Source organism: Bos indicus, chromosome 9, assembly GCF_029378745.1.
Source record: "Bos indicus isolate NIAB-ARS_2022 breed Sahiwal x Tharparkar chromosome 9, NIAB-ARS_B.indTharparkar_mat_pri_1.0, whole genome shotgun sequence".
NCBI classification, from domain to species: Eukaryota; Metazoa; Chordata; class Mammalia; order Artiodactyla; family Bovidae; genus Bos; species Bos indicus.
In genome coordinates, this window is record NC_091768.1 from 69,197,462 (window position 1) to 69,222,360 (window position 24,899).

At 38.9% G+C, this 24,899-nt stretch overlaps 1 protein-coding gene across 20 annotated transcripts in view; it reads right to left on the reverse strand.

Annotated features, from left to right (window-relative positions):
- Positions 1–24,899, reverse strand: part of EPB41L2 (erythrocyte membrane protein band 4.1 like 2) — a 209,702-nt gene that overhangs the window by 33,563 nt on the left and 151,240 nt on the right. For 9 of the 20 annotated variants that reach the window (XM_070796163.1, XM_019967433.2, XM_019967431.2 and 6 more), the window contains exons 8-12: positions 24,485–24,572; positions 20,176–20,328; positions 19,594–19,691; positions 15,238–15,410; positions 9,985–10,157 (exon numbers count right to left, since the gene is read on the reverse strand). In XM_070796163.1, the coding sequence (XP_070652264.1) occupies positions 9,985–10,157; positions 15,238–15,410; positions 19,594–19,691; positions 20,176–20,328; positions 24,485–24,572 (685 nt within the window). Of the gene's footprint in view, positions 1–1,672; positions 1,775–3,110; positions 3,258–5,165; positions 5,229–9,984; positions 10,158–15,237; positions 15,411–19,593; positions 19,692–20,175; positions 20,329–24,484; positions 24,573–24,899 lie in introns of all 20 variants that reach the window. The other 11 variants (XM_019967427.2, XM_070796154.1, XM_070796160.1 and 8 more) reach the window with 4 other exon arrangements.

A 24,899-nucleotide genomic window follows, 5' to 3' on the forward strand; every position in this document is an offset into this window, starting at 1 on the left:
ATGGACTGAAGCCCACCAGACTCCTCTGTCCATGGAATTCTTCAGGCAAGAAGACTGGAGTGGGCTGCCATTCCCTTCTCCAGGGGATCTTCCTGACCCAGGGATTGAACCTGGGTCTAACTGCATTGTAGGCATCTTTACCATCTGAGCTGCCAGGGAAGCCCCAATTTGCCTATTAAAGACTAAGTAATTTGATTTCAAATTTTCTGCCCTATTCTCAAAATCATTCATAATATACTGAAGTCATTTTGAAAGTTTGATGTATTGATTTCTAAACAAGAAACAATTATTTTTTTTAATCTATAAAACCCCTTATAGACATTTGGAAATCTGGAGAAAGTATACATATGTATAACTTTTATTTTGCATTTTATTAAGGACTGCAATTTAAAGAAAATCAAGAAACTCTGAAAAATTAAGTAGCAAAATGAAGTTGGAAGAAAGACAGCAATTTAAAAGATACTCTGTTAAAAGTCAAAATACTCCAGTAGACTTACTTAACTTTCAACTAATAGTAATGATGTGTTGAGGAGTGGGAGAGGAAGTACATTGTAAGTGGTCAAAAAATGTTTATTGGGTGAATGGATGATTGCAGTTACAACAACCCATACATGTGTCAAATAAGTGCATATTTTCTATCAAATTGTTACTATGCTCTTAAAGATCCTGCCAAGATCTGGGGTCTGACCTCTATGACTCTTCTAAGACCTTGTCATTTGGTCTTTCAGTCCTTTAAAGAAATTCCTGTCTTGGGGCTGTTGCATCTGCTCTTCCTTACACATGGAAGAAACTTCACATGTCCACCTTCTTTTTCATCATTAAGGCCTCAACTCAAATGTTATCTCTTCACATGCCTTCTCAATTCTCGTATAATGTATAATAAGTATTTCATCTCCCTAATACTTCTTTGTACCCCAAATTTTCCAGTCACTAATTTGCATGTCTGCTATCTCCCACACTAGACTCTAGGCATTCTAGTCCCAACAAACAGCAGGTTGATCAGCTGGCTAAACAAACTCAGAAACAGAGGAATAAGAATGGAAAAGCAACAGAAAGCTAACTTCTCTAGAAATGCCAGATACTTCATATATGCAGGAGCACAAAGAGATCTGAGGGGCTGCTTGTCTGCACCAAAATCTTTTGCCCCATTAAAAATGGGTCTACCTAGGGCTGATTCTTGTTGATGTATAACAGAAAACCACAAAATTCTGTAAAGCAATTTTCCTTCAATTAAAAATTTTTTTTTAAATCTTAAAAATAAAAATTCAAAAGGATTCCAAATGTAGTAAAACAGTAATCTAAGTCACACACAGTTTGTTATTTTAACACCACCACAGTGTGCCTTCTGCAAACAGTGCATTTTCATGAAATCATAGTTTCCCAACTGCCAGACACATGCATTGAAATTAGGGGTCACTTATCACCTAAATTGGTTGAGATGTCTGCATTTCAAATTGTGGAGTTTCAAATCAAGTCCTTCTGCAATATGGTGATTCTCATCTAATAATCCCATGTTTCTATCTTACATGGAGTTACCTTTTCAAGCACTCAAAAATTATTTTTAAAAATTCATGTTGATACACAAGGGAAAAGACGTATCTCATGGCTGCGGACAGAAATCAAGGAAAAGAGGGAAAAAGCAAGAGTAGATCCAAGGATGCAAGGTGAACACCTTGTCTGCCTCCTGGGTCTTTTCTTCAACTGTCCGTGCTGCCACCATCTGATGCTTCTCCTTCATGGATAAAATATCCTTGAAAAGATGGTCTCCTTTGCTCTATTGTTTTAAACAATAGACATAATCAACAAATAAGACAAACACGTTACACCTACAGCAACACAAACATAAAATGGCGGTGTGGGTCAGCGAAACAAACCAGACGAAGCGGCACATAAAAGGGGGACCCAGTCTCAGCACACCGTCAGTTTCCCCAGAACACACAACACTCTAGGGTTGATTCTGGAATATGGACATTAATATCTTCAGAAAAGCTGAAAACAAGAACGTAAAAGTAGTACAACTTCAGAAGATGCCGCTATGGTGTTTTAAATCTTAATATTGTCAAAAATCTTTGCGGTTTACCGGTTTTTCTTTTGCTCGTCTGCTTTAAAGAGATTTGTCCCTTCCACTGTCACACAGAAATTTAAAGCAAATAACAGCTTTGCTTTTTAAGAAAAGGGTGAATAAAAAAGCATGAGAATAGCGAATTCAAATGCCTACAATTTGGCAATATTCAAAGTCAGACTAGATGATGAATTTAAGGAGAAGAGAGGGGTGAAAGGAAAAGGAGAGAAACTGTTGGGTAACATCTGAACATACTTTTAAAACTGTGTATTAAACATAGGATGATCACGATTTCCTCAAGCAAAACAGATGAGCTGATGAAGTTCTTGGTTGACAAAAGGAGAGACTTTGGAGCATCAGAAAAGAACAGATGCAGATGCAAATGAAGAAACATTTTAAGAATGTATTTTAAGGGCAATGCTTATGTTGGTGGCGGAGAGAAATAAACCATGGAAAGAAAAAGGATGAGTTTGGAAAGACGGGTGAAAATATTTTTAAAACATTAATCTGGATTTTATTACTAAGAAGTTTCAATATAAGTTATATAATTAACATTTTGCCAGTTTTCAACAGAGCTCAGCAGTCTTCAAAGCTAAATTTAACTCTTTATCCTCACAGTAATAACCTTAAACCATTCTAAATATGGTCTACATTACTACATCCCTTTAATTACTAATTCTTTAATTATTAAACAAACTCTTACTTCAGACGTCAATAATTTAAAAACTTATTAAATACAGTATACATTGGTTTTTAAGTCACTTGATGTAACAGCTCATTACTACCAATTTACTCGAGTAAAATAGTGAAATTATTTTGAAGGTAGTTGAAAAGTGTTTTGAAACTCATACAATTTACCCAAGAACTATGTCAATAAGTATTACACGCTGTTAATAAATATTTAGTATTTAAAAAATTGTTAGCAGTTACATTTTAAAAACGGGAATATTTTCTAACTTCTCATAAGAATCAACATAACAGATTAACAACCTAAGTTTTATGAACAGCTGGAGTGAGACATACAGCCAACAAATAGCTAGTCACATACCCCTTGTGTCTGTAGGGACAGAGGTGTGATACGTCGTTTTTCCCATTCATTAGGGCGTGGTTCAGGTGTGGATTCCATAAAATTGCGCTTGAGTTCACTAATGCTAGCCTGGTGTTTCAGTATTTCCTCCTGGGCCTTATCCAGGTCCTAGCAGTATGTAACGTAATAAAAGGGGGAAAATCCAAAAGGAAGAAAAAAAAAAAAAAAAAAAACCCAATAGGATAAAAATAAAAAATGAAACCAAAAATAAGACAAAGCAAACTTATGATTAAAAAAACATAATAAAGCAAGAAAAATGCCAAGTCTCAAAAGCCATATCACCACCTACAAATATGAGTTTGTCCAAATTTGAAAATTAAAGCCAATGTGTAATTTTTTTATGATTCACGCCTTAAAGGGTTCTGATTTCTTTGTTCAGACTTGTTTAAGAAATCATGAAGAGGAGGCCATGGAACTCAACATGGCTAATAAACCTTCTTTCTCATAGTTACATTTAAAAGGCATTTTGTTCCTGCAAATTCACCTTTCAGATTTGGGCTACTACTAGAGTTGCATTCTGTGAATATAATGAAGAAAGTAAAATTAGAGAAAGGTGGACTCAGAGCATATTGGGCCTCATGGGAAATCCGGTCCAAGATCATATAAAAAGAGGAGGGAATGGTGGTGGGGGAAAAAACAGTTGACTTTTTTCAGGAAATTCCAGCAATGGTTTTTAATCCTTATAGAATAAACATAACAGCTGCCAGAAGCTGCTTCTATTTGGTCTTTCTCTAAAATAAATGAACGTCATCTTGGTTTCACGTCCTTGCCAAGCATAAATGTGGGACCCAGCCACCCACATATCAAATGGTCCTTAAAAGAAGATGTGAGAAAAACTACCAGGTCAATTTTCATTGAAATAGGCCCTGACAAATGTTGCTTGTGGGGTTTTTTTTTAGATTGGTCCTGATAAATGGTATTTGTAGGAATAAAAGGTAGTATTCAAAAAAGTTTTAACTGAACTTTAAGTGCTTTCTTACATTTCAAAAATCATAGGGCCACCTGTGGATTATAGCTTTCAATTACACTACTCCTTGAGAAATAGGTCATGCATCTGAGTAAATGAAATATTCCATATGCATGCACAAGCATAGTACGGATAGCTCATCTAGGAGCTTCTATTGCCATCTGCAAAAACTCAGGAAAATCTAAAAATCTTTGCATGGCATGGAAAAATGACTGTGGCTTGAGATCAGGCACATTTCTTGCATTTGTTCAAAGCGCTGTTATGTATTATTCTTTACAGCATTTTAGTAAGTTATGCAAAAATACATCTCCAACAGTTATTAAAGCTGGCCAAAGCAACCCAACAGATTAGTCAAATTACTGAGGACCGGAGTTTTCCACTGAATACATTGCTATATCCTATCCTAAAAGAAGGGGGAAAAAGAAACAAAAAACCATTCTCGTGTGACATGGGGAATACATTTCACCTTCCTAATTGGGCAGCTAGGCTTCTTTTTCCTCTTTTCTTTCTCACTTTATTTCACTGCTTCTCTCTTTTTAATCAAAACAATCCCATTAATTAGCATCTTCTCAAAAGGAAGATTTTTAAGTGGACCACATTCCTAATTGCAGGGATTTTGGTACTTCTTCACTTTACCAAAAAAAAAAAAACACGGACACCTATCTAGGGCCAAATGAATTAATGCCAGATTGACAAATATTTTTTGCAGTTTAATATATATTAAGGATGGATCGTGTCCATTAGGAGAAAACAGGTTTACTTGCAGAACCTTAAGATTAACGAATAAAAACTTTATTCATTTGATTACACAGAATCTTTTCTTTTTTTCCCAGTTGTCACTCTGAGAACTTCTCATAGACATATTGCTACCTAAGCCACTTTAACAGAACAAAGTCAGAATGCTAACATGCACTCCCACGTTGAATTTTCCCCATGCATTTCGTGCACCGTGCTTGAAAGCTGCCAGCCAGCCAGCCTGTGCGTGACCCCCCGTCCACAGCAGCCTGGGCAGCCATTCGGACAGAGTTGTTTTCTTAAATTATACAAACCTCCAACATTAAATTGCTATGTCTGACATAAATATTATCTCCTTCTACTCTCAAGGAATTTTTCTGTGAAATTAAATCACACATAGGGAGGGAGGGGGAAGGCAAATAAACATAAGTGTATCAATCAGCAAGCACCAGAAATGACCCAGAGTTGGACAGTCTAAGACATTAAAATAAAAGAGAAATAAAAATCTTAAGAACCTAAAGCCACAATGAGCAAAAGTCACAAATAAATCCTAAATGTGCACCACCCCACCCCCGTGCAATCATAATGGCAGGCAGCAACTACCAGGAATTTAATTTGGGGGGAACAGTATCCACCTCCTCCAGCTGTGTTTCGTCCTCTTCCATCTTCGCCTGAAGTCACCCAGCAAGCGGCCAGAGAGAAGGGGAGTATTATTGGAAACGCTATCACCGGTGCAAGGAAGCTGTACTTGAACTTAAAATGGTGAACCAGCATTACCAACCTTTATTGTCTGGCCCTCAGAAGATGCAGAATATTAAGCCACTTTGGTCTTTCTTCACCTACAATGTTGTACAAATGATGGAAATGGTCCTTTGCAAAGGTGGAATAGAGAAGGGAAGCTTCACTCTTTCTCAGTCACCAGATATGTGTTGCTTTTTAATATGTTTTGACTCAGGAATGAAAATATGAGAGTGTAAAAATGGCATAATTCAGTCTGTTCTAACCTGAAATATTTAAGTCAACTGGCTGTGAGGGCAAAGTGTAATGATGCAAATTTTAGCTTTCACTTTCTATCAGGGACAAATGTTCACCCTACATAGATTTCTTTCCTTGGGGAGGAACCGGTTTATTTTGCTACTTGCATTTAAAATGGTGGAGAGTAAAAACTATTCTTGAGTTTTATAGTCACTTTTCTGTCATAAAATTTTTCAAACAAGCATATTTATTCCTAGTTGGACAATTCTCAGTTATCTAATGATCCAAAGAATAAATCTGTGTATTTGAAACTAACAGAAACACTGATGACTACTGACTCATGGAAGGGAAGAGCGTAAAAGAAAAATATTGATTCAGATACCAAAGGAAAATAGTTTAACTTTCACATCTTGATTTAGAGCAGGATCATATACATTATTTTTCTTCTTTACTGTGCTTTTTTTTTTTTTAACCATTCAAGCATTTTTGAGAGGTAAACCGGGAACTCAGAGTATCTTTTGATCAAGAGGGAAAAACAGAATACAACCGCTCAACAATTTGTTAAGAATAATCTTCTAATTCCTTGGTCAACATTTTTCTAAAATGTCAATCTTTGGCATCCCTTGGGTAACCTTTAGGAATCATGGATTCTCCCCCTATGCTTAATTATCTTCACATTTTTCCTTAGGTTTGCTCTAAATTTTGTGATTTATTCTATGTAGGAATAGTACCTACAGGATATGGGACCCTAGGTCCCCAGACCACATTTAGCAAAACAATAAAAAAAAAAAAAACTACTGCACATGTGAGCACAGCTTAGTACTGCAGAGGTAGCCTTATAAGGGGCAGAAATCCTCAAACCAGATACTTAATGTTAAATAAAAGGACACTAAGAGGTCTCACCCAACCTTAGGGCTACAGAGTCTAAATTTTCAAAATGCTGAGGTTCATTTTTCATAAGTATTTTTTAAAGATAACAGAAGAGTATCTTCCTTAAAAATACCTGACAGTGACTCCCAGATATGATTTTGAGTAAAAAAAAAAAAAAAAGTAAAAGAAAATAAACTACATGCACTTCATATCTGGGTCCCAAATGCTATAATAATAGGGAGACAAAGAGGTTCTGAGATTAGACCTACACACACATCAGGAGTAACTGTCACAGGTGCATTCTCCTAAGTGAAGAACAAGCTTGGCTTTCTAACAGTGAAATAGTAACACTAAGGAATTCTACTAATATATATCAATCAGTTATGTCCACTGTATTCGAAATTCTATACCAAAATAAAGTTTCCGTCCTAAAGGAACAGCATTCACATGTATGTGCAAAATGGATAGACCCAAATCAGACTATTAAGGGCAATGGAGGGCCCCCTCTCCTTTTTTTGTGGCCTAGTATGGTTCAGATATTTATTTTAAAAACCTATAACTTTGCACTCAACGTAGACTGTGTGGACCTAGTCAATGAATATCAGTGAGGGGAAACGCTTAATTACACTTATTTCTCATGCACTAAAGCTGTGTTGTGTGTATGAAAGTGTGCAGATCATACTATTTTGAGGGCAACCCATGATGAGATTTATGCGCATGTTTACACTCTACATTAGGAAGGGTATTAGATGAAGTGGAGCTTTGTTGCCCGCACAGATTTAAAGCTTATGGAGGACAGCCAGTAACTGCTTCCTCTTCCTCTGTTTTGTCACTCAAGTCACAGTCGTAAGAAACAGTCAGGGAGGCAGCTTTCGCCTCCAGATAGCAGAGGCATAGAGCCAGAGGAAGGGAAAAGGTGAGAGAAAAAGGCACTGACTGAGAAGCAGAGAGAAGGAGCCCAAAGATGAGGATGAGAGAGGGGAAGAACGAAGGGGAGGTGATGGGAACGTAATGCCGGACATCTGCAGGCAGGAAGGAGACCCAGACCTTGGGGAGGCTGGGGAAGGCAAGGTGCCCATTGTCACTGAGGAGCGAGGGGAAGCGAGGCAGAAGGCACCTGCAGAAACTGAAGGAGAAGGACCCACACTCGGAATCCGTGTGGTCAGCCTCTTTTAGAGGCTTCTCGGGTGCAGGGGGGCAGTCAGGCTCAGGAGGGGCTTCAAGAGGACCCAAGCCAGGATCACAGGGCCCCTGCTCTGACGTCTCGCCTGTGGAAAGGCACTCTAAGCTGTCCAGAGTGATACGATCGGCCTCCCCAAAGGGGTCTTCCTCTGAAATGTCAGAAAGGAAGTCCATTTCAGGGACTGGCAATAGGTTTGGGGAAAGAGATGAAGCACAGTGGATGAGTGGTGAAGGTGGGCACAAGGAAATAGGCTGTTCTCAAAAGCAAACCCATGGTTGAATGTGAAGTTACACAGCAGATACAATCAAAGGAGAACCAAAGGTAAAAGAAAGAAAGAGGAGAGAAGAAGAAAGTTAGTGAAAACTTTTACTCAGAAGTAACGACTGTATTAACAGTATCATTAGAAAATTAATTAAATGATCCGTTTTTAAAAGAGGAAAACTGGACTACTTTCATCACATACAACTTAACAGGTATAGCCTGATTCAATTAGTATTTCCTGACTGGTTGCAAATGGATCCTATGAAACTCAGATAGCATTATTTTTAAACCTGGTTGCTGCCAAACATTGAAAGTATCAGTGAAAAGGCACACTGAGTCATTTGCCAAAAACAGGCAGAACTTCCCTTGGAATTTAAGAGAACTTTTGTTTTGTATCATATTAACTATGCAGAATGGAATAGAGGCTTCCCGTGATGCTGAGCTCTCCCGTTTCTGATGGAAGTAGCCACTCTACTGGGTACACTGGTAGCGTGTTGGTGGTGTTCAGTCGCTAAGTCGTGTCTGACTCATTGAGACTCCGCAGACTGCAGCACGCCAGGCTTTCCTGCCCTTCACTATCTCCCGGAGTTTGCTAAAACTCATGTCCGTTGAGTCGGTGATGCCATCCAACCATCTCATCCTCTGTCACCCCCTTCTCCTCCTGCCTTCCATCTTCCCCAGCATCAGGGTCTTTTCCAATGAGTTGGTAGCATAATCATAAACTCTCCTGACAACTATTCAGTTATTGATGGATGTTGTTTGATATGATATCTGTTATTTTTAGTAAATTTTTAATCAAATCCTTTGTAGAATATGATAGTTAAAGATTTTTTAACAAAGCAATGAAAAGGATTTCATGGCTCGCTCTGCCTGAGGCACTTGTTCCTGCCGCATAAGGCAGGGCCCCCATGGTGCCTGAGCCCTTCTCTCCGCTGGGGTTGGGAGCTATCACTGCAGGAATTCCCGGGACCCTGGCAGATATCTCTTCTAGCAGGTTCTTTATAAATTCATGTTACACATCTTTAACATTTTCAATGTTAAAAGTTTTAAAACATTATAAATTTTCAAAGTTAAATTTCTGGAAATATTATAAACCCACAGGATGATTTTATTTCTTTTTCATGTTTACTTCCAATGTTACCTATTCTAAAGTTTCTCTGTGGGATATGGAAAAGAGATCTGAAGGACTCAAAGCCACTTCAGATCAACTTCTAAGTGACTATACTTACACTTGCCCATGGTAATATAAAATAACCCAAACAAGTCTGAAAACACAATACAGGTTACTTCTCCATCCATTATGGCACGTACACCAAATAAGACCGAAAGCCACACACCATCTTCTCACATAGTATTCACAAAACAATTACTTTTTGCTTGAGAATTTCTTCTTCAGTAACAGACTATTAATGAAAAACCATAAAGACCATCTTTCTTCATTTCAAAATATTCAAGTCAATATCATAATAAAATTACCAAGACATAGGCTACATCTTAAAATTTACTTGAAACAAATCAAATATGAATTTCAAATCATAGCTTTTATAATTGGGGGGCTTAATGAAATAGGATGATTATAAAGATGGACAAAAGGTCAATAAATTACTTACTTGGATTAAAGTAATTTATGTTGAAATATTTTGCTTTGAACAACAACCAGAAAAAGGTTAGCGACTCAGTCTAAAACAGCAAGAGTCTACACACATATGAAAGGCGGAAATTTTTATCAACAGAGAAATACAATGACTGGTTTTAAATGATACTTGAGTTCTGAAACAAATGCAATAGACAGCCTCTGATCTAAGTACACATTTAAAACCATATATTCCACTAATTCACCATACCTTTCCTTCAATGAGCGGCATATGCGGGACTTTAGCTGGGCTTCTCAGGTCCCTTCTGCCATCACCATCTTGTACCACGGCAGTGCTCACAACTCCAGGGCCTGGTGCTGAAACCTCCCCAGCAGGGCCAGGAAAATCCTTCATAAGACTTTGGTCCACAGCATCAATCGGAGCTAGTGACGAGTGATTATAGGGATCACGTTAGGATGTTTAAACAAGAAAATGTTATGAAAACCTCCCTTTCTAGATAAATAGGCAGCTTACAGACAATTAATAGAAACCAGAAGATTCTTTGATCATGAAAATAACAAATCAAATAAACTCACGATTATACTTAAAAAAAAACAAAACTCTGAATTGTAACCCATTAAGTCTCTCAAGTCACAGATATCTGAAGGAGAGATACTGATCATGGAATTGGCCAGTAGGAGGAGCTCTAAGACCAGATGAAACACCAGAGTCAGGGAAGCACAGCAGAATTACAATGTGAGCAGTACTTCAGTTCTCTGGGGTTTCTTTAATCTTGCCTGCACTTATTTCTGAATCTATCTATTGCAACAAATAATTACCTAGTTATTAAAATGGTTTGCTTTAATAAGTTTTAATAATTCCTCCATAAAGGAACCTTTAATTAGAACACTAGTCAAAATTGTGCCAAGACAGGAAAGGTAGATTTTAGAGAATTAACTTCTGTATTTATGTTTACTGTTTTTTATTTTTCTAACCTCCCTCCTGAATGCCTCGACTTGACCTGCAGCAAGCCTAATACATAGAAACCTTCTGCCTTAGCAAATCTGGCCTTTTGGGTCCCTTCATCTATCATACAGATGGGCAGGAACATGTACCGTGTTGACATTTCTGTCATATGCCAGAGCAACCCAAGATGGCCTCAGATCTCAACAAGGCCAAGTGAGCAGCAACTGGCAAAAGCCTCTATCTTTAGATTCTCCCCCAAAGAGTGGGACAACCACTGCAGTCATTTCACCTGCATAAAAAGCATCTTCCTGACACAGTATGGTTGGCTCTGGTCCCAGGCTCCCAGGGAAGCACAATAAAGACAGGCCTTTAGGCTGCAAGCTCTTGAAGGGCAGAAATGTGTGTGACCCACCATACTGAACTTGGGCAACCTCTAGACCCCTAATTCATGTGTTACAAGAAGCCTCTTAATCCATACCCCTCACACACCCTGTCCAAACTTCCTTCTTTTCTAGTCTCACCGTTCACCAAATTACTGAAGTCAGAAACCTGGAAGTCTTTTCCTTTACCCCTCAACAATCAGTATGTCCAACAGAATCCTCATATGTATTTCTAAACATGGCAAATTTCCTTCCACCTCTATTTTACCATTCAGGTACCTTTTAAGAGTTTCATGGATTTAAACACTCATACTTTGGAAAGCCTGCACCAAATCCAATTAAACATTAAAACAAATTCACATCATACATAAAGTATAATTATTTTCTAGAGGTTTTTTTTTTGAACTTTTAAAAAATTTTAATAATTCTTCCTTGAAAAGTATATGGCTTGAGTTTTTAGCTTTAACTTAAGATTATGGTCCCTAAGCACTCATTATGCATACTCAGAAACTTACTGCAAAATGAGAAAATCTGACCTAGAAATGGTTTTAAATATAATGATATCAAATTTTAATGAATATCAAATTTAAAGTTACATAATTAAGTTGGCAAGATGTTCACACTGCATACTTTTATTAAACAGTTACTGATTTCAGTTTGCTATTAACTTTTGTCAGGTCTTACACCTTTGTAGAACCCTGAGATTATAAGCCCAAGGAGCTGAACCTACAGTGCCAAATGGCTAATTGGTCTACCACCATCTGAGACAAAACCACCATGACTCTCACCAGGACTATGCCTAACCAGTTGGCCTCAACTTCTTCCCTCATCCTCTCCAATTGTTCTAGACACGGCATTAATCAAGTGACTGTTTTTTTTTTTTTTTTTAGAACAGCACTGTACACTTCATGGCGTGCCAAATAGATGGGGAAACAATGGAAACAGTGAGAGACTTTTATTTTCTTGGGCTCCAAAGTCACTACAGATAGGGACTTCAGCCATGAATTTCAAAGATGCTTGCTCCTTGGAAGAAAAGCTATGACCAACCTAGACAGTATTAAAAAGCAGAGATGTTACTTTGCTGACAAAGGTCCCTCTAGTCAAAGCTATGGTTTTTCCAGTAGTCATGTATGGATGTGAGAGTTGGACCATAAAGAAACCTGAGCACCGAAGAACTGAACTGTGGTGTTGGAGAAGACTCTTGAGAGTCCCTTGCACTGCAAGGAGATTCAACCAGTCCGTCCTAAAGGAAATTAGTCCTGAATATTCATTGGAAGGACTGATGCTGAAGTTGAAACTCCAATACTTTTGATGTGAAGAACTGACTCATTGGAGAAGACCCTGATGCTGGGAATGATTGAAGGCAGGAAGAGAAGGGGATGACAGAGGCTGAGCTGGTTGGATGGCATCACCGACTCAGTGGACATGAGTTTGAGTAGTAAGCTCAGGGAGTTGGTGATGGACAGGGATCCTGGCGTGCTGTAGTCCATGGGGTCACAGAGAGTTGGATACAACTGAGTGACTGAACTGACCTGTAAACATGTGCTGGCACAAGTGTGTACACATGTGTACATATGAACACATACAGTCTTCAGTGCTTCCCTAAAATAAAAACCACATTCCCCACAATAGCCTGCAAGCTCCTGTGTGATCTGTTCCCAGCCTACCTCTCCCCATCACTAATCAGCTCTGACTACATTTGCCTTCCTTCTGTTCCTGGAATGTATCAAGCTGTCCCCAAACTTATGACCTTCAGACTTGCTACTACTACTAGTGCTACCTGGAATCTGTATCTCCTGTTCTACTCTTTCTCATCCCTTAAGTCTCAACCCAAATGGTTCTTCCTCAGACAGACCTTACCCAGTCTGTAATGTCCTTGATTACACTTTCCACTTTCGGGAAATCACGAGTTCCCTGTTCTCACATGCATCCTGGGTGTTAGCACTCTCAATGACTGATTTGTCTCATTTCAGGTTTTATTGTGCAATCCTGGAATCTCACTGTTCTAAAATAGCTATCTAGGTTGATTTTTATTTGATATTTTATCTTTAGATATCACATAGAAAGTAAAAATCAATGTAATCACTAGTAAATTTAATTTTTCAATCCTTAAATTGAAGAATATTTATATATCTAAATAGTCTGTTTAAAAACAGAAAAAAGAAACTACAATACATGTAAACAACAACAACAAAAAAAGGTATATTGATGGTGTGGTGGGGAAAATAAAGCTCAGTACCAGGTTACAGCCTAGCTTTGCTCTGAAGGGGAAAAAAAAAGAACATAAGCCCTCACCAAATAGTTCCCTAGCTGTCTGGTCATGTATTGGCATGAAAAGCCTCCTATTTTTCACAATAACACAATAATCCTTTTGATGACTTGCCCATCTGATGAATTACAGTGTCCAAAACACAAAAGGAAAAATAATGGATTACTGTGCCATGTTTGTTGCTTTTACTTGTGAAAATCATTGTTTTCAGATACAGACCCACTATAACCCACTGCGGTAACTGCCCATACAAGACGGTGGGTTTCCTCAAGCACAGTTTATATACCTCCAAGAAAAGGCACTGCTTTACTGCTCTTTTTAAACTCTAAAAACTCACAACATATGAGTTATAAAAACCTCATAGTTCGAAAACAAAGGCTGAAACAGACAGTGTTACAGAAAGAGGAATGATTTCTCTCAAGGCATGAAATAACACTGATCGCATTTATTCAGCACTTGTATAAATTCACTGTGGCAAGGGGCAAGGCTTGTGAAATATTTACACAAGCGGGCACATTCTTCGGATTTACTTGGAAAAAAGTGCTCAGTTGTTGATGAACTGAAAGATACTCTTAACAACTATCATACAGCAATAATTCATTAAATGTAAATCACTACATTTGGGGATGTGGACATTTATTCAAACCACAATTTATGATCCCATTGCACATTTTTTCTGTGGCCTCATAAATTGTATGAAAGATTCTCCAGAAAATTCAGTAACTATATATACCAAAATGTCCACCAACAAATATTATTAACTATCTCTGTGTGTCTGCCCAGATCTATTTCCTAAGTTTATTCCAGGAAAAATAGATCTAAGGCAATGAATGTCAATCCTTCACTAATGAGAGAAGATTTTTTATCTATTGGCATATCCAGCCTGCTTTAGCTAATTATATGAAACATAAGCCGTTCGAGTTTGTATTTCAGAATGATTAACAGCAATATTAATAACAATGAAAAATAGGTTCTTACTGATAAACAGCAGTAAAATAGAACTTATCCAGTTCAACATTAAAGGATCTTTTGCATATATGTTTTGAGATTAAGCAACCAAAAAATGCTGGGAAACTACTTTTGGTAGAAAAGCATCCACACCACTTACTTGCTAGTAGGTAGAAAGGAAAACATTTTTTTAAATATCTTACAAAAAATAACCTCAGCTCTTTTATAGAAAACCTGCTATTAACCCAAAATTAGGGTAATAAGATATACATATATATATATACGTAAAATGAAGGGAAGCAACATCAATTTATTTCCATGTGTAATTTATTTAAAAACTACAAATATGTAGCTAATTAGAATTCAAATAGAAAAAATGTATACAAATTTATAAATGTCTCTCCTGGGGTGTAAGAATAGATGAATACATATTTCCTTTCTTGTTGTTAGAACACTGTCCTTCAACTAATCTTTGAAGCTGTGAATGGTTTCCTATATGCTAGAATGTCTGTTAAGCTTTAATAAGAGTTTTTAAACCTAAAATTGTGATGATGCAATGAAGTTTTGCATTCCTTTGAATAAAGGGTCTATATATATTGCTGCTGCGGCTCCAAAAACCCAAGTTTGCCATTAATTAATAAGTTCAAGAAATCAAATCACATAAAATACATCACAATTAAGAAGTCTGTCCAACATCTCATCAAAAACTCTAACATCTGTGTGTTTTGACAGTGCCAAGAAAATTTAGGTTCAGAACGACAACTTCAAAACACTATAAAATGATTTTCAAGTAAGTGTAATTAATAGTATTTTATTTACTCACGGAAAAAAAATATCTAGAGGCTATCCCTCTAGGTATTTCTAGGGGTCTTGTTAATAACTAGTTCAATATTTTCTAATCCCACTGGATTAGAAAAAGACGACTGGAATCCAGAATCCTAATACAATAAATGTGTTTACCTCCATCTAGACTCCTGGAGACCCGTTTACTAGAAGTGCGTTCGAAGTGTGGCGCCGGCCGGTCAATCAGGCTGCTGGCCTGGCGGGTCTGCGCCTGTGTACGGCCACTGTAGCGGAATTTGGACCCTAAGGTCAAGAACTTGGCCTTTGGTGGCTGCTCTGGAGACACAAGCCTATGAAGGTGGGGGAAGGGGAACAAAATTAGACTTCGTGGATGTTTTTTAACTTTGAAACTATATAATATCTCACTTCATTACGTATGATTATTTGGTCCAAAAACGCTGCTTACACTAATAAAAGTGAACACTGTTTATAAACCCTCCTATATACAGAGCTTTATGATCATGATAAGATGAATAACTCCTCATTCATATATTCATGAGTAATATGTTTTCCTCAACCTGAGCAAAAACGCAGCTGTTCTTTGTGTGTACCAAAGGTTATTTATTTGTATTAACTTAAATCATTTATATAAACACATATGCCTGAATTCTTGCTCCTAGCCTTAAGTGCCAAGCAGCAATCCATTACCATTAGCAATTCTTAATATTTATGTCTATTTCTCTGGGAAAGAACATTAACTCAAGAATCTGTTCCATCAAGTGATGCTCTCGCATGAAGTACACAGCAGATCTGCAGAGATGACTAACACCCTTTATTGGCAGCGCGACTGTACTGCTTAAACCCCGGGTCTGTAATGAATGAGGTAAAACTTTACTGATGTCAAGTACTTCCAGACTTATGTGAAAACACATTTTTAGTAAATGAGCCAATCTTGTCTGGTATACAACCGAAATGATCTTGCTTTCACTGCCTGATCAAAAGCTGTCAAAGCATTTTAACAAAACAGATAATCCCAGAGCTCTCAGAGAATGTATTAAATAAGAAGACTTCAGTTGACAGTTTCAGAATATGGAGAACTCCACCAAAACTTTTCTTATTATTCTCCAGAGAAGCGTGATTTCTTAAAGGGTTCTTTACCATATCAAGTATGTCAGGCATTTCTGCTCAATTTTTAGAAATCTTGTGCTTAACAAGCAATGAAGAGAGATTCAAGTCTAGGGTAAAGCCACATATAGTAATTCAAGAGGTGGCTTCCCATCGATTCAGAATTCTCAATCGTATTAACCCAGAAATACTATGAGTTAGAATGAAACTGATGAAAAAAGAACTGATACATTCTTGGCTTGAGTCTTGTCGTGGAGGGTGGCAGAAGTGTTTCTTGAGAACATCCATTTTATGCCAACAGATCTTCAAAGGAGACACAGATGATACTGCTGAGAAAGCAAAATCTGAAGACATCGGTGCCTTAAACTATACTTTGGAAAAAGCTCTATATCCTTAAATTAGAAAGCCAGAATGTTAAGACATTTAGACAGGAAATGAACTCTTATCTGTGCTCTGTATTCTCTTTCTCTACATGGAAGAAGCTGAGGCTCTGAAAGTCTAAACCAACCATGAGGACCAGAGGCAAGGTGAGAAAGGCAGTCATTCACCATGCACTGCCTTCTGATTGCCTGAATATGGTAGGTTTCCCTACCTTGCAATCCACCTATGGTCAAAGAACGCTATGTAAGAAAGCAGTTATGTATAGAGAAAAAGTGTCATTGACAAGCTCATCGGTGCAGTAATTAACAAATGCTCATTCTCCTTGAAAAACAAGTTGACTAAATCGCATTTATTTTCATCATCTATTCATGAAGTATGCTCTGTAGGTACTGAGAGACCAGTACCTACAAAAAAGAGACATTTCTAAAAAATATCTCAAATAAGAAATATGCATTGATGACCCCAAAGGAAATACACCCTGCTCCACAAAAATTGTTAAACTAAAGACAACCAATGCTGGAGAGAATGTGAAAAAGCCGGGACCCCTCCATACTGTTGGTAGAAATACAAAATGGTGCAGAAGCTGTGTAAGACAGTTGGGAGGCTCCTTAAAAAATTAAAAATAGAAATATCACATGATTCATCAATCCCACACATGGGTATTTTTCTAAAAGAACTGAAATCAGGATCTCAAAGAGGTATGAGCATTCCCATATTCAATATAGCAATGGTCACAATAATTAAGATGTGGAAACAACCTAACCATCCATTGATAAGTAAACGGATAAAGGAATTACAGGATACACATAAAATGGAACACTGCTGCTGCTGCTGCTGCTGCTGCTAAGTCGCTTCAGTCGTGTCTGACTCTGTGCGACCCCATAGACGGCAGCCCACCAGGCTCCCCCGTCCCTGGGATTCTCCAGGCAAGAACACTGGAGTGGGTTGCCATTTCCTTCTCCAATGCATGAAAGTGAAAAGTGGAAGTGAAGTCACGCAGTCGTGTACGACTCTTCACGACCCCATGGACTGCAGCCTACCAGGCTCCTCCGTCCATGGGATTTTCAAAGCAAGAGTACTGGAGTGGAGTGCCATTGCCTTCTCCGAAAATGGAACACTATTCATCCTTTAAAAAAAAAAAGAAGGAAAGTCTGCAATATGTGACAATAGGGATAGATCTTGAGAAAATTATGCTAAGGTGAAACAAGCCAGACACAGAAGACAAGTACTACACAATTCTGCCTATATGGGGTATCCAAAACAGTCATATTCACAGACTCAAATACTTAAATGGTGGTTCCCAGGGGGTGGGAGAGGGGGCAATGGGGAGTTGTTAATCACTGGGGAAAAACTTTCAACTAAATAGGATAACATTTGCTCAGTCATGTCCAACTCTTTGCAACTCCATGAACTATACAGTCCATGGAATTCTCCAGGCCAGAATACTAGAGTGGGTAGCCTATCCTTCTCCAGTGGATTGTCCGGACCCAGGAATCGAACCAGGGTCTCCTGCATTGCAAGTGAATTCTTTAACAGCTGAGTTATAAGGGAAGCCCCATTGTACCTACAGTCAGTAATAATACTTAAAATGTGTTAAGCGACCCTGCCACTATAAAATAAAATTATTTTAAAAGGAGAAAAAAAGACTAGAGGCAAAGAGGAGGGTGAGACTGGACTATCTGGCAGCCTCTGCAGGTTCTCCTCTGCTAACTGTAATTCAACCACAGGCCACATCTTCCCAGAATGAGCAGCTCCATTTGAGCATTTTCTCTTATGTCCAGTTTGCAAAAAATATAAATTCAAGAAATATAAGAAAAATATTTTAAATCTAAGAAATATAAGATATAAGTCATAATGCAAAAGGGGGAAAGTCATTAACCAGAGGATAAAAGGGCTTTCTTGCCCAACTAACTGACAGTTGTGACCACATACGCAAAGTATTAGCTTACAGACTAATTTCCTGATCACAAAGAAATCTTTAAGCAATTAAGCTACAATTAAACAGAAACAGAAATCAAAACAAAACAAAACAAAAAAGGGTTGAACACAAGCATTTATGAGTTTTCTCCAAAAGAATTTTTTGGTGACTTAAGTCAGTGGTAATGTGACTCCTCTGAAATGAGTGTATTAGAGCAGTCTTGAAAGTAGATAAACAGCACACTATGCTACCAAACTAAGAATAATGATAAGAGTGACAAACATTATTACATACCAGAAACAGTTCTAAGTTTGTTTCATGCGGGCTATATATACTCTCAAGGCAGAGGAATGACTCCTCTTCCTTGAGACAAGAGAAGAAAGGGGAGAGGGAAATGATGCTTAGTTAAACACAAAAAGAGAAGATCATGAAACCAAGAACACTCATGACCCACAGTGTCTACTATCAGCATACCCCATGATGGAGGGCATCTGAGCAGTGGGGCAGGGGGCCAAAGAAGACCATGCACATTTGTGATGGTGGCCCTGAGGATCCAGCCAATGTAGGCAACAGTCGCTCTGCAATAGCATCAATCCACAGGGCTGTGCAAGTGCGTCTATGAGAATAGTTATGCTACTGAAGGGACTGTGTGGCAGCACAGGAATAGAAATGATGAGATCAGGACACAGGATTAACCCAGAGCCAGGAGACTAGAGGCTGATGTGCAACAATGACCGGGGCTAAGGGGGCTAGAACACTCCTGACAAACTAGCAAAGGGGCAGGTCCAGAGCTGGTTTCGTTGGGGAAGAAGTGAAAGCAGAGGGAGCTGGTAAGAGCAATTAAGTGAAACCTACTAAGGTGAGTGACAGCGGAAGAACAGCCAAGGCGGGAGGGTAGAAGGAAGGGCAACTGGAGTTTTGGACCATGGCAGAAGATCAGCCCCAAGCCATGAGGAGCACGGCCAGGTGACAGAAACAGACACACGAATGGGGAGCCCGCAGAACCTAAGGTGCGGCTGTGTCTGCCGCTCTATGCACTGCCACCGCCTCAGATCTCGAGGGTACCCAGAGCTGCTCACATGAATCCCAAGCTGTTTTCTCAAAATTACCTGTAGAAAGTATGATGTTCCACACACACCTTCCATAGCCTTTTTGCTGCCCGATGGTTTGGCAGCTTAAAGCCAATGGTGCTCTCGAACTGTTCCAGCTAGAATAAATCCATAAGACAAATCAGCCATGTCTCCTTAAGAGCTGATTGGAAGTTACTAAAAATCATGGGCTCAGATATCGCACTAAAAACTAATTGTTCCTCTTGAAAAAAAGGCAAATATCAACCACTGACATAAACCAGCTATCCTTTAATGTCCACTAAAATTCATCTTCCCACCTGCCATCCATGGATCTCGCCCACTTAGCTGATTCAAAAGAAAAACGAACCCCCATGGTGTGGCAGGCGCATAGTACTTTCTCTTTTCTGTGAAATTGTGGCTGATACTGGTTTTCTTACCAACAGGAATATATATGCAAGTTTATCATCAAAACCCTGACTTTTTTTTTTTAACCACGGAGGAATAAATAATAGTTCATTTTCTTAAAACTCAATGGAAAAGAATTCTGCTAGCTCACAGCCATAAAAGAGAACACTGACAAAGTCCAGTTAGACACGGCCAGGGCTACGTGCCCTTGCTTACCTCTGCTGGCCTAACTTTAATGTAGAAGTTACTGCGCTTATAGGAGATTTTCAGGATTTTCGGCCAAGCAAAACGATTGATTCTCAGCCTGTCTTTGTAGATGAGGAGTCCATTAGCACATACACCCAGCTTGATGTCCACGCCTTCTGAGTCCTGCCAAGAGAAGGCCATTTGACCATGATTAAAGCTGTGGAAGTTACACAGGTTGGAAAACCTACAATCTCCCTCAACCCATGATCAAGAATGCCAATCTAACGGGTCTGTGTTTCAGTTTCAGCAACAGAACATGTGTTAATAGAAGCAGTAAGATACATGACACCTCTTAAATCTAGATACTTCACTCGAGGGGCCAGATTTTAGGTATAGCAACATGACTACAGGACGCAGTATTCTTCAAAAGGCCTAACTCATATGTTCTCAAGCTTGGCTGCAAAACCCAAAAGGGAGGAAACAGACCTCGATTTAGACATCCTGAAGCGAGGGAGATAAAACTTGTTTTGTGAGAGGCTATTTCAGCTCCGGACAGCGTGTCAGCCTGCCCTAAGGTGCAGTCAGCCATTTTACTGTAGGCAAATTTATCTCAGATGGACTATGCCAGCTAATGGCTGTTAAATAACGCCTATATTCTGCAAAACACTAACCTAGCAGACAGTTTCTATTCTAGGATGACAGTGTTGAAATCTTTGAATTCTTTCAAGCAGTTTTCCAATAACTCTTAAGTGCTGACATCTAGTTCTCATTACAACATTCCTTCAGCTGGCATGTTTCAAAGGATGGTAGACTATTCTTAAACATATTAATACTGTTTTCTTCCCTCAATGTTTTAATGTGAAAAAGATAACCATCTAGAATAATTTTCAGCCTGACATTTTTAAAGATCAAATAAATTTACAGACAAAAGTAAAAAAAAAAAAAAAAACTGTCTCCTCACATTTCAAGTAGGGCTGGAAGATCTAATATATATAATACTCAAGGATCTTTAAGAGAAGAACTAGATCTCACTCAAGATATGAAAAATCATTCAGAGATATTCACATATTCAGAAATCATTAATAACATAGAAAAATTCTCACAAAATATGCTAAAACAAACCTCATACAGTCTAGGTTCAAGTCAATAAATGTGTAACATTTCAACTGCCTTGTTACTGAGAACAATTAAATGCAATTTTTATCTGTTTTTTAAAAACAGAAGTACAGTACTAGGGGTGTTTGTGTGTGTGTTTGAGTCGCTCAGTCGTGTCCGACTCTTTGTGACCCCGTGGACTGCAGCCTGCCAGGGTCCTCTGTCCACGGAATTCTCCAGATAAGATTACTGGAGTGGGTAGCCATTCCCTTCTTCAGGGGATCTTTCCAACCTAGGGGTTGAATCACGCTGCAAGCAGATTCTTTACCCTCCGAGCCACCAGGGAAGTCCATAGTGCTAGGTAACTGATGCCAACTGTATTCACTGCTGTGATGTGTGAGTAATTCATGTATATAAGTAATATCACATTAAACCATCTGAACAGGTTTAAAAATCTCTTCTATCAGGTGCTTTTATTCACCGATATCCAGACAGTCACAGTTCTCTCTAGGAACAGAGTGAAAGCTGGAGTGAACCAGTCACAGGTACCCAAGCAATGTGGCACCAGACACAAAAGATGCATCTGCTCAAAACATCACTGACCAAGGCACAGGGAGCAGGCCGGAAGAGTGCCCAAGACAGCATGTACTCTGCACGAAGAGGGAGGCACCCTTCATTTGAAACATTCAACAAAGCCATCACTAGTGTGAGGTAATCTTTCAACAGGACACTGAAGCTATTTTATCTGACTTAAAAATAAACACAATCTGGATCCAAGTTAATCAGTTGATTTTTGATTGTTCCACACATTGTTTTAGAATTATCAGTATCTGTATGAACAGAAATTACAGATAAAGAAGCTGAAGGGAAAAAAGTCCTAGTTCTCCATGGTTGACTTCTGCCACTCAGCAACAAAGTCAGTAAAATAAACTAATAAAAAGGGAGCCCTTTCCTTCCTTCCTTCCATCCGCTGTGCTTACTGCCTCAGGAAGCCGCCCCACGAGGGACATCAACAGGATCCCACGCCCACCGACTTCCAATGGGTTCGGCCAATGGGAAGTTCTCAGATAAGACCAGAGAGGAAGAAGTTGGGAAGGTCTGGGGTTTTAACACCCAGACTCCCTCCCCGTGTAGTCGCATGAGGGTGGCTCTGTCCTCGACAATCGCAGCTCCACACAGATCTCTCCCCTGAGTTCTGACAGCTACTCTCTGCCTAACCAATCCACACCCAGGTTAGGAGAGCTGCTGTTAACAGCTCACAGGCATCATTCTACTCTCGTGGTTTCTGCCTGCCTTTGTCCAGAGCCCTTTCATTCAACATCCCCACCTTGTCCTGACACAAGTGTGCCGTTAAAAACTCTTTTGACAATAAAATATTAATTAAAAACTTTTAAACATGATCTCAAGGCAATGAAAAATGTATAAACACACAAAACTTTAAACTACATGAAAGGTGTTTTTAAATTGCTACAGACTTTTTTTTCAATGAGCTACAAATATCTTGCTCATCAGGTATTATCTAACAAGTCCACCAGATGATATATTGAATATATGCATGTTATTCTGACTTTTCTAAAGTGATCTACTCTTAACCACACAGTAAGAACTGAAATTATAACAAAACCAGCAACTTTTTAACTTTTCTAACATCAGTTCAGTTCAGTTGCTCAGTCATGTCTGAATCTTTGAGACCCCATGGAATGCAGCACGCCAGGCCTCCCTGTCCATCACCGACTCCCAGTTTGTGCTCAAACTCATCTCCATCAGGTTGGTGATGTCATCCAGCCATCTCATTCTCTGACATCCCGTTCTCCATAACTTCAAAAAGAAGAATCTGGAAACCTTCCAGGATTACCATCTAAAAACTGGTTTCTCACTAATGATCAACAAAAGCAGCAGATGGAAGATTCATGTGTGACAAGAATAACAGGGCTTACAGGAGACATGGGCTCTAGGGGCCTTTAGGATACCAAACCTCTCTTTCCTCCCTCCCTTAGTTCTGTGTGTCTGCTGACTCCGCCTGTCCCCATCATACAGAGAAATGAGCTACAAGACACTGAAGTGTGGAAAAGATCTGTTTCACTTCCTAGCAGGATATATCAGCAGACATCACACAGATGGGACTACTTTACACTATGTGGCTGGAGGCAACAAGCCAGTTAGTGTAACAAGCCATCTGCATTCTGTTTTATGTAGTTTTTGTAAAAATAAAAACATCCAAACCGTAAATAAGATAGTATATGTGGAAGTGCTTTTAAAAATTAAGAGTATATAGCATTTAGCAGTTAAAAATGTTGCTGTCAGAGACTATTTACTAACATGGAGCAGTGTTTTCTAAGAGCAAGTTAAAAAAATTACAAAATAATACTCATAGTATAATCCCATTTTAAAAATGTGACATTGCTCAGATTTTTTTTAATAAAACAAGAAAATTAAAAAAAATATCAACAGTGCCTATTTCTGCATAAACCGATTTCAGTCTTTTTACATTCTATTCACCTCTATTTTCTATGATGAATATGCACTTCTCTCGTAATAACAAAAAGCATTTAAAGAATGGAGGAAGACACAGAGGAAAAGGCAATTCTTTGCAAATATGAAGTACTATTAACACAAAAGCAAGAATTAATAATCTGAGGCCAAGAGAGAGAGGATATCTTTGAGTGAGGGGCTTTCCTAGAGATTTCTCAAATCCTATTAACTCCTATAACTTGCACTTCCTAACACGGAAGGATTGGCAGGGTGTTTTAAAAACAGACAATAGGTTCCCGTCTCATGTTGAGTTGACTCTGGACATATTGCTCAAAACCAAATACATCTTTCACCTTATCTTTTGTACCCCCAACCCCACTCTCCATCCCGACTCTTCCTACTACCTGATCATGAAAACTAGAATCATTAAGTAGGAGATGTTTTTTTAGACACGAGGCAGCACTTGGCAGAGCAAAAGCTGGGACACAGAATAAAGACAGGATGAGGAGTAAAGAAGGCTGATCAGGTGAGTCTTATAGTAAGTATATATGAGAAGGGATCAACTCATAACATTGAGAAAAGAAGGAAGAATTGGGGGAGAATCACTGGTCCCACCCCACAACCAGAAACCCCAAGGAACTATTACAGAGCCCCTCAGGGGAGGAGGAGTAGCCTTTGCTAAAAGTGAAGTGGGTTCATTTAAAACTGAAGCCTTCTCAGAACTGTAGCCAACAGACCAGAAAGAGGCACCTCCCCATCACACTCCCAGTACCTTGGCATGGTGCAGGTCAACGCCATACATGGAAAGCCTCTTGGCATTTTCTAGGAACTGAGAATCAGCTTGTGCTGGAGATAAGCCCCTAAGGATCAAACGAAACAACATTATCTTATTGGTGGATGCAAAGCAAATATAGCCAAAATGGGGAAAGGAGTACATAAGCTTAGAGTTTAGGATGAAGGGATTGGTCCAGCTAAATGCGCAGACAACAAAGAAACAGGTAAGAAGGCTCAACCCTCAACCTCCAGCAATTTTTTCTTGTTGTTGTTCAGTCACCATGTCATGTCCAACTCTTCAAGACCCCATGGACTGCAGTATGCCAGGCCTCCTTGCCCCTCACCATCTCCTGGAGTTTGCCCAAGTTCATGTCCATTGCATTGGTGATGCCACCCAACCATCTCATCCTCTG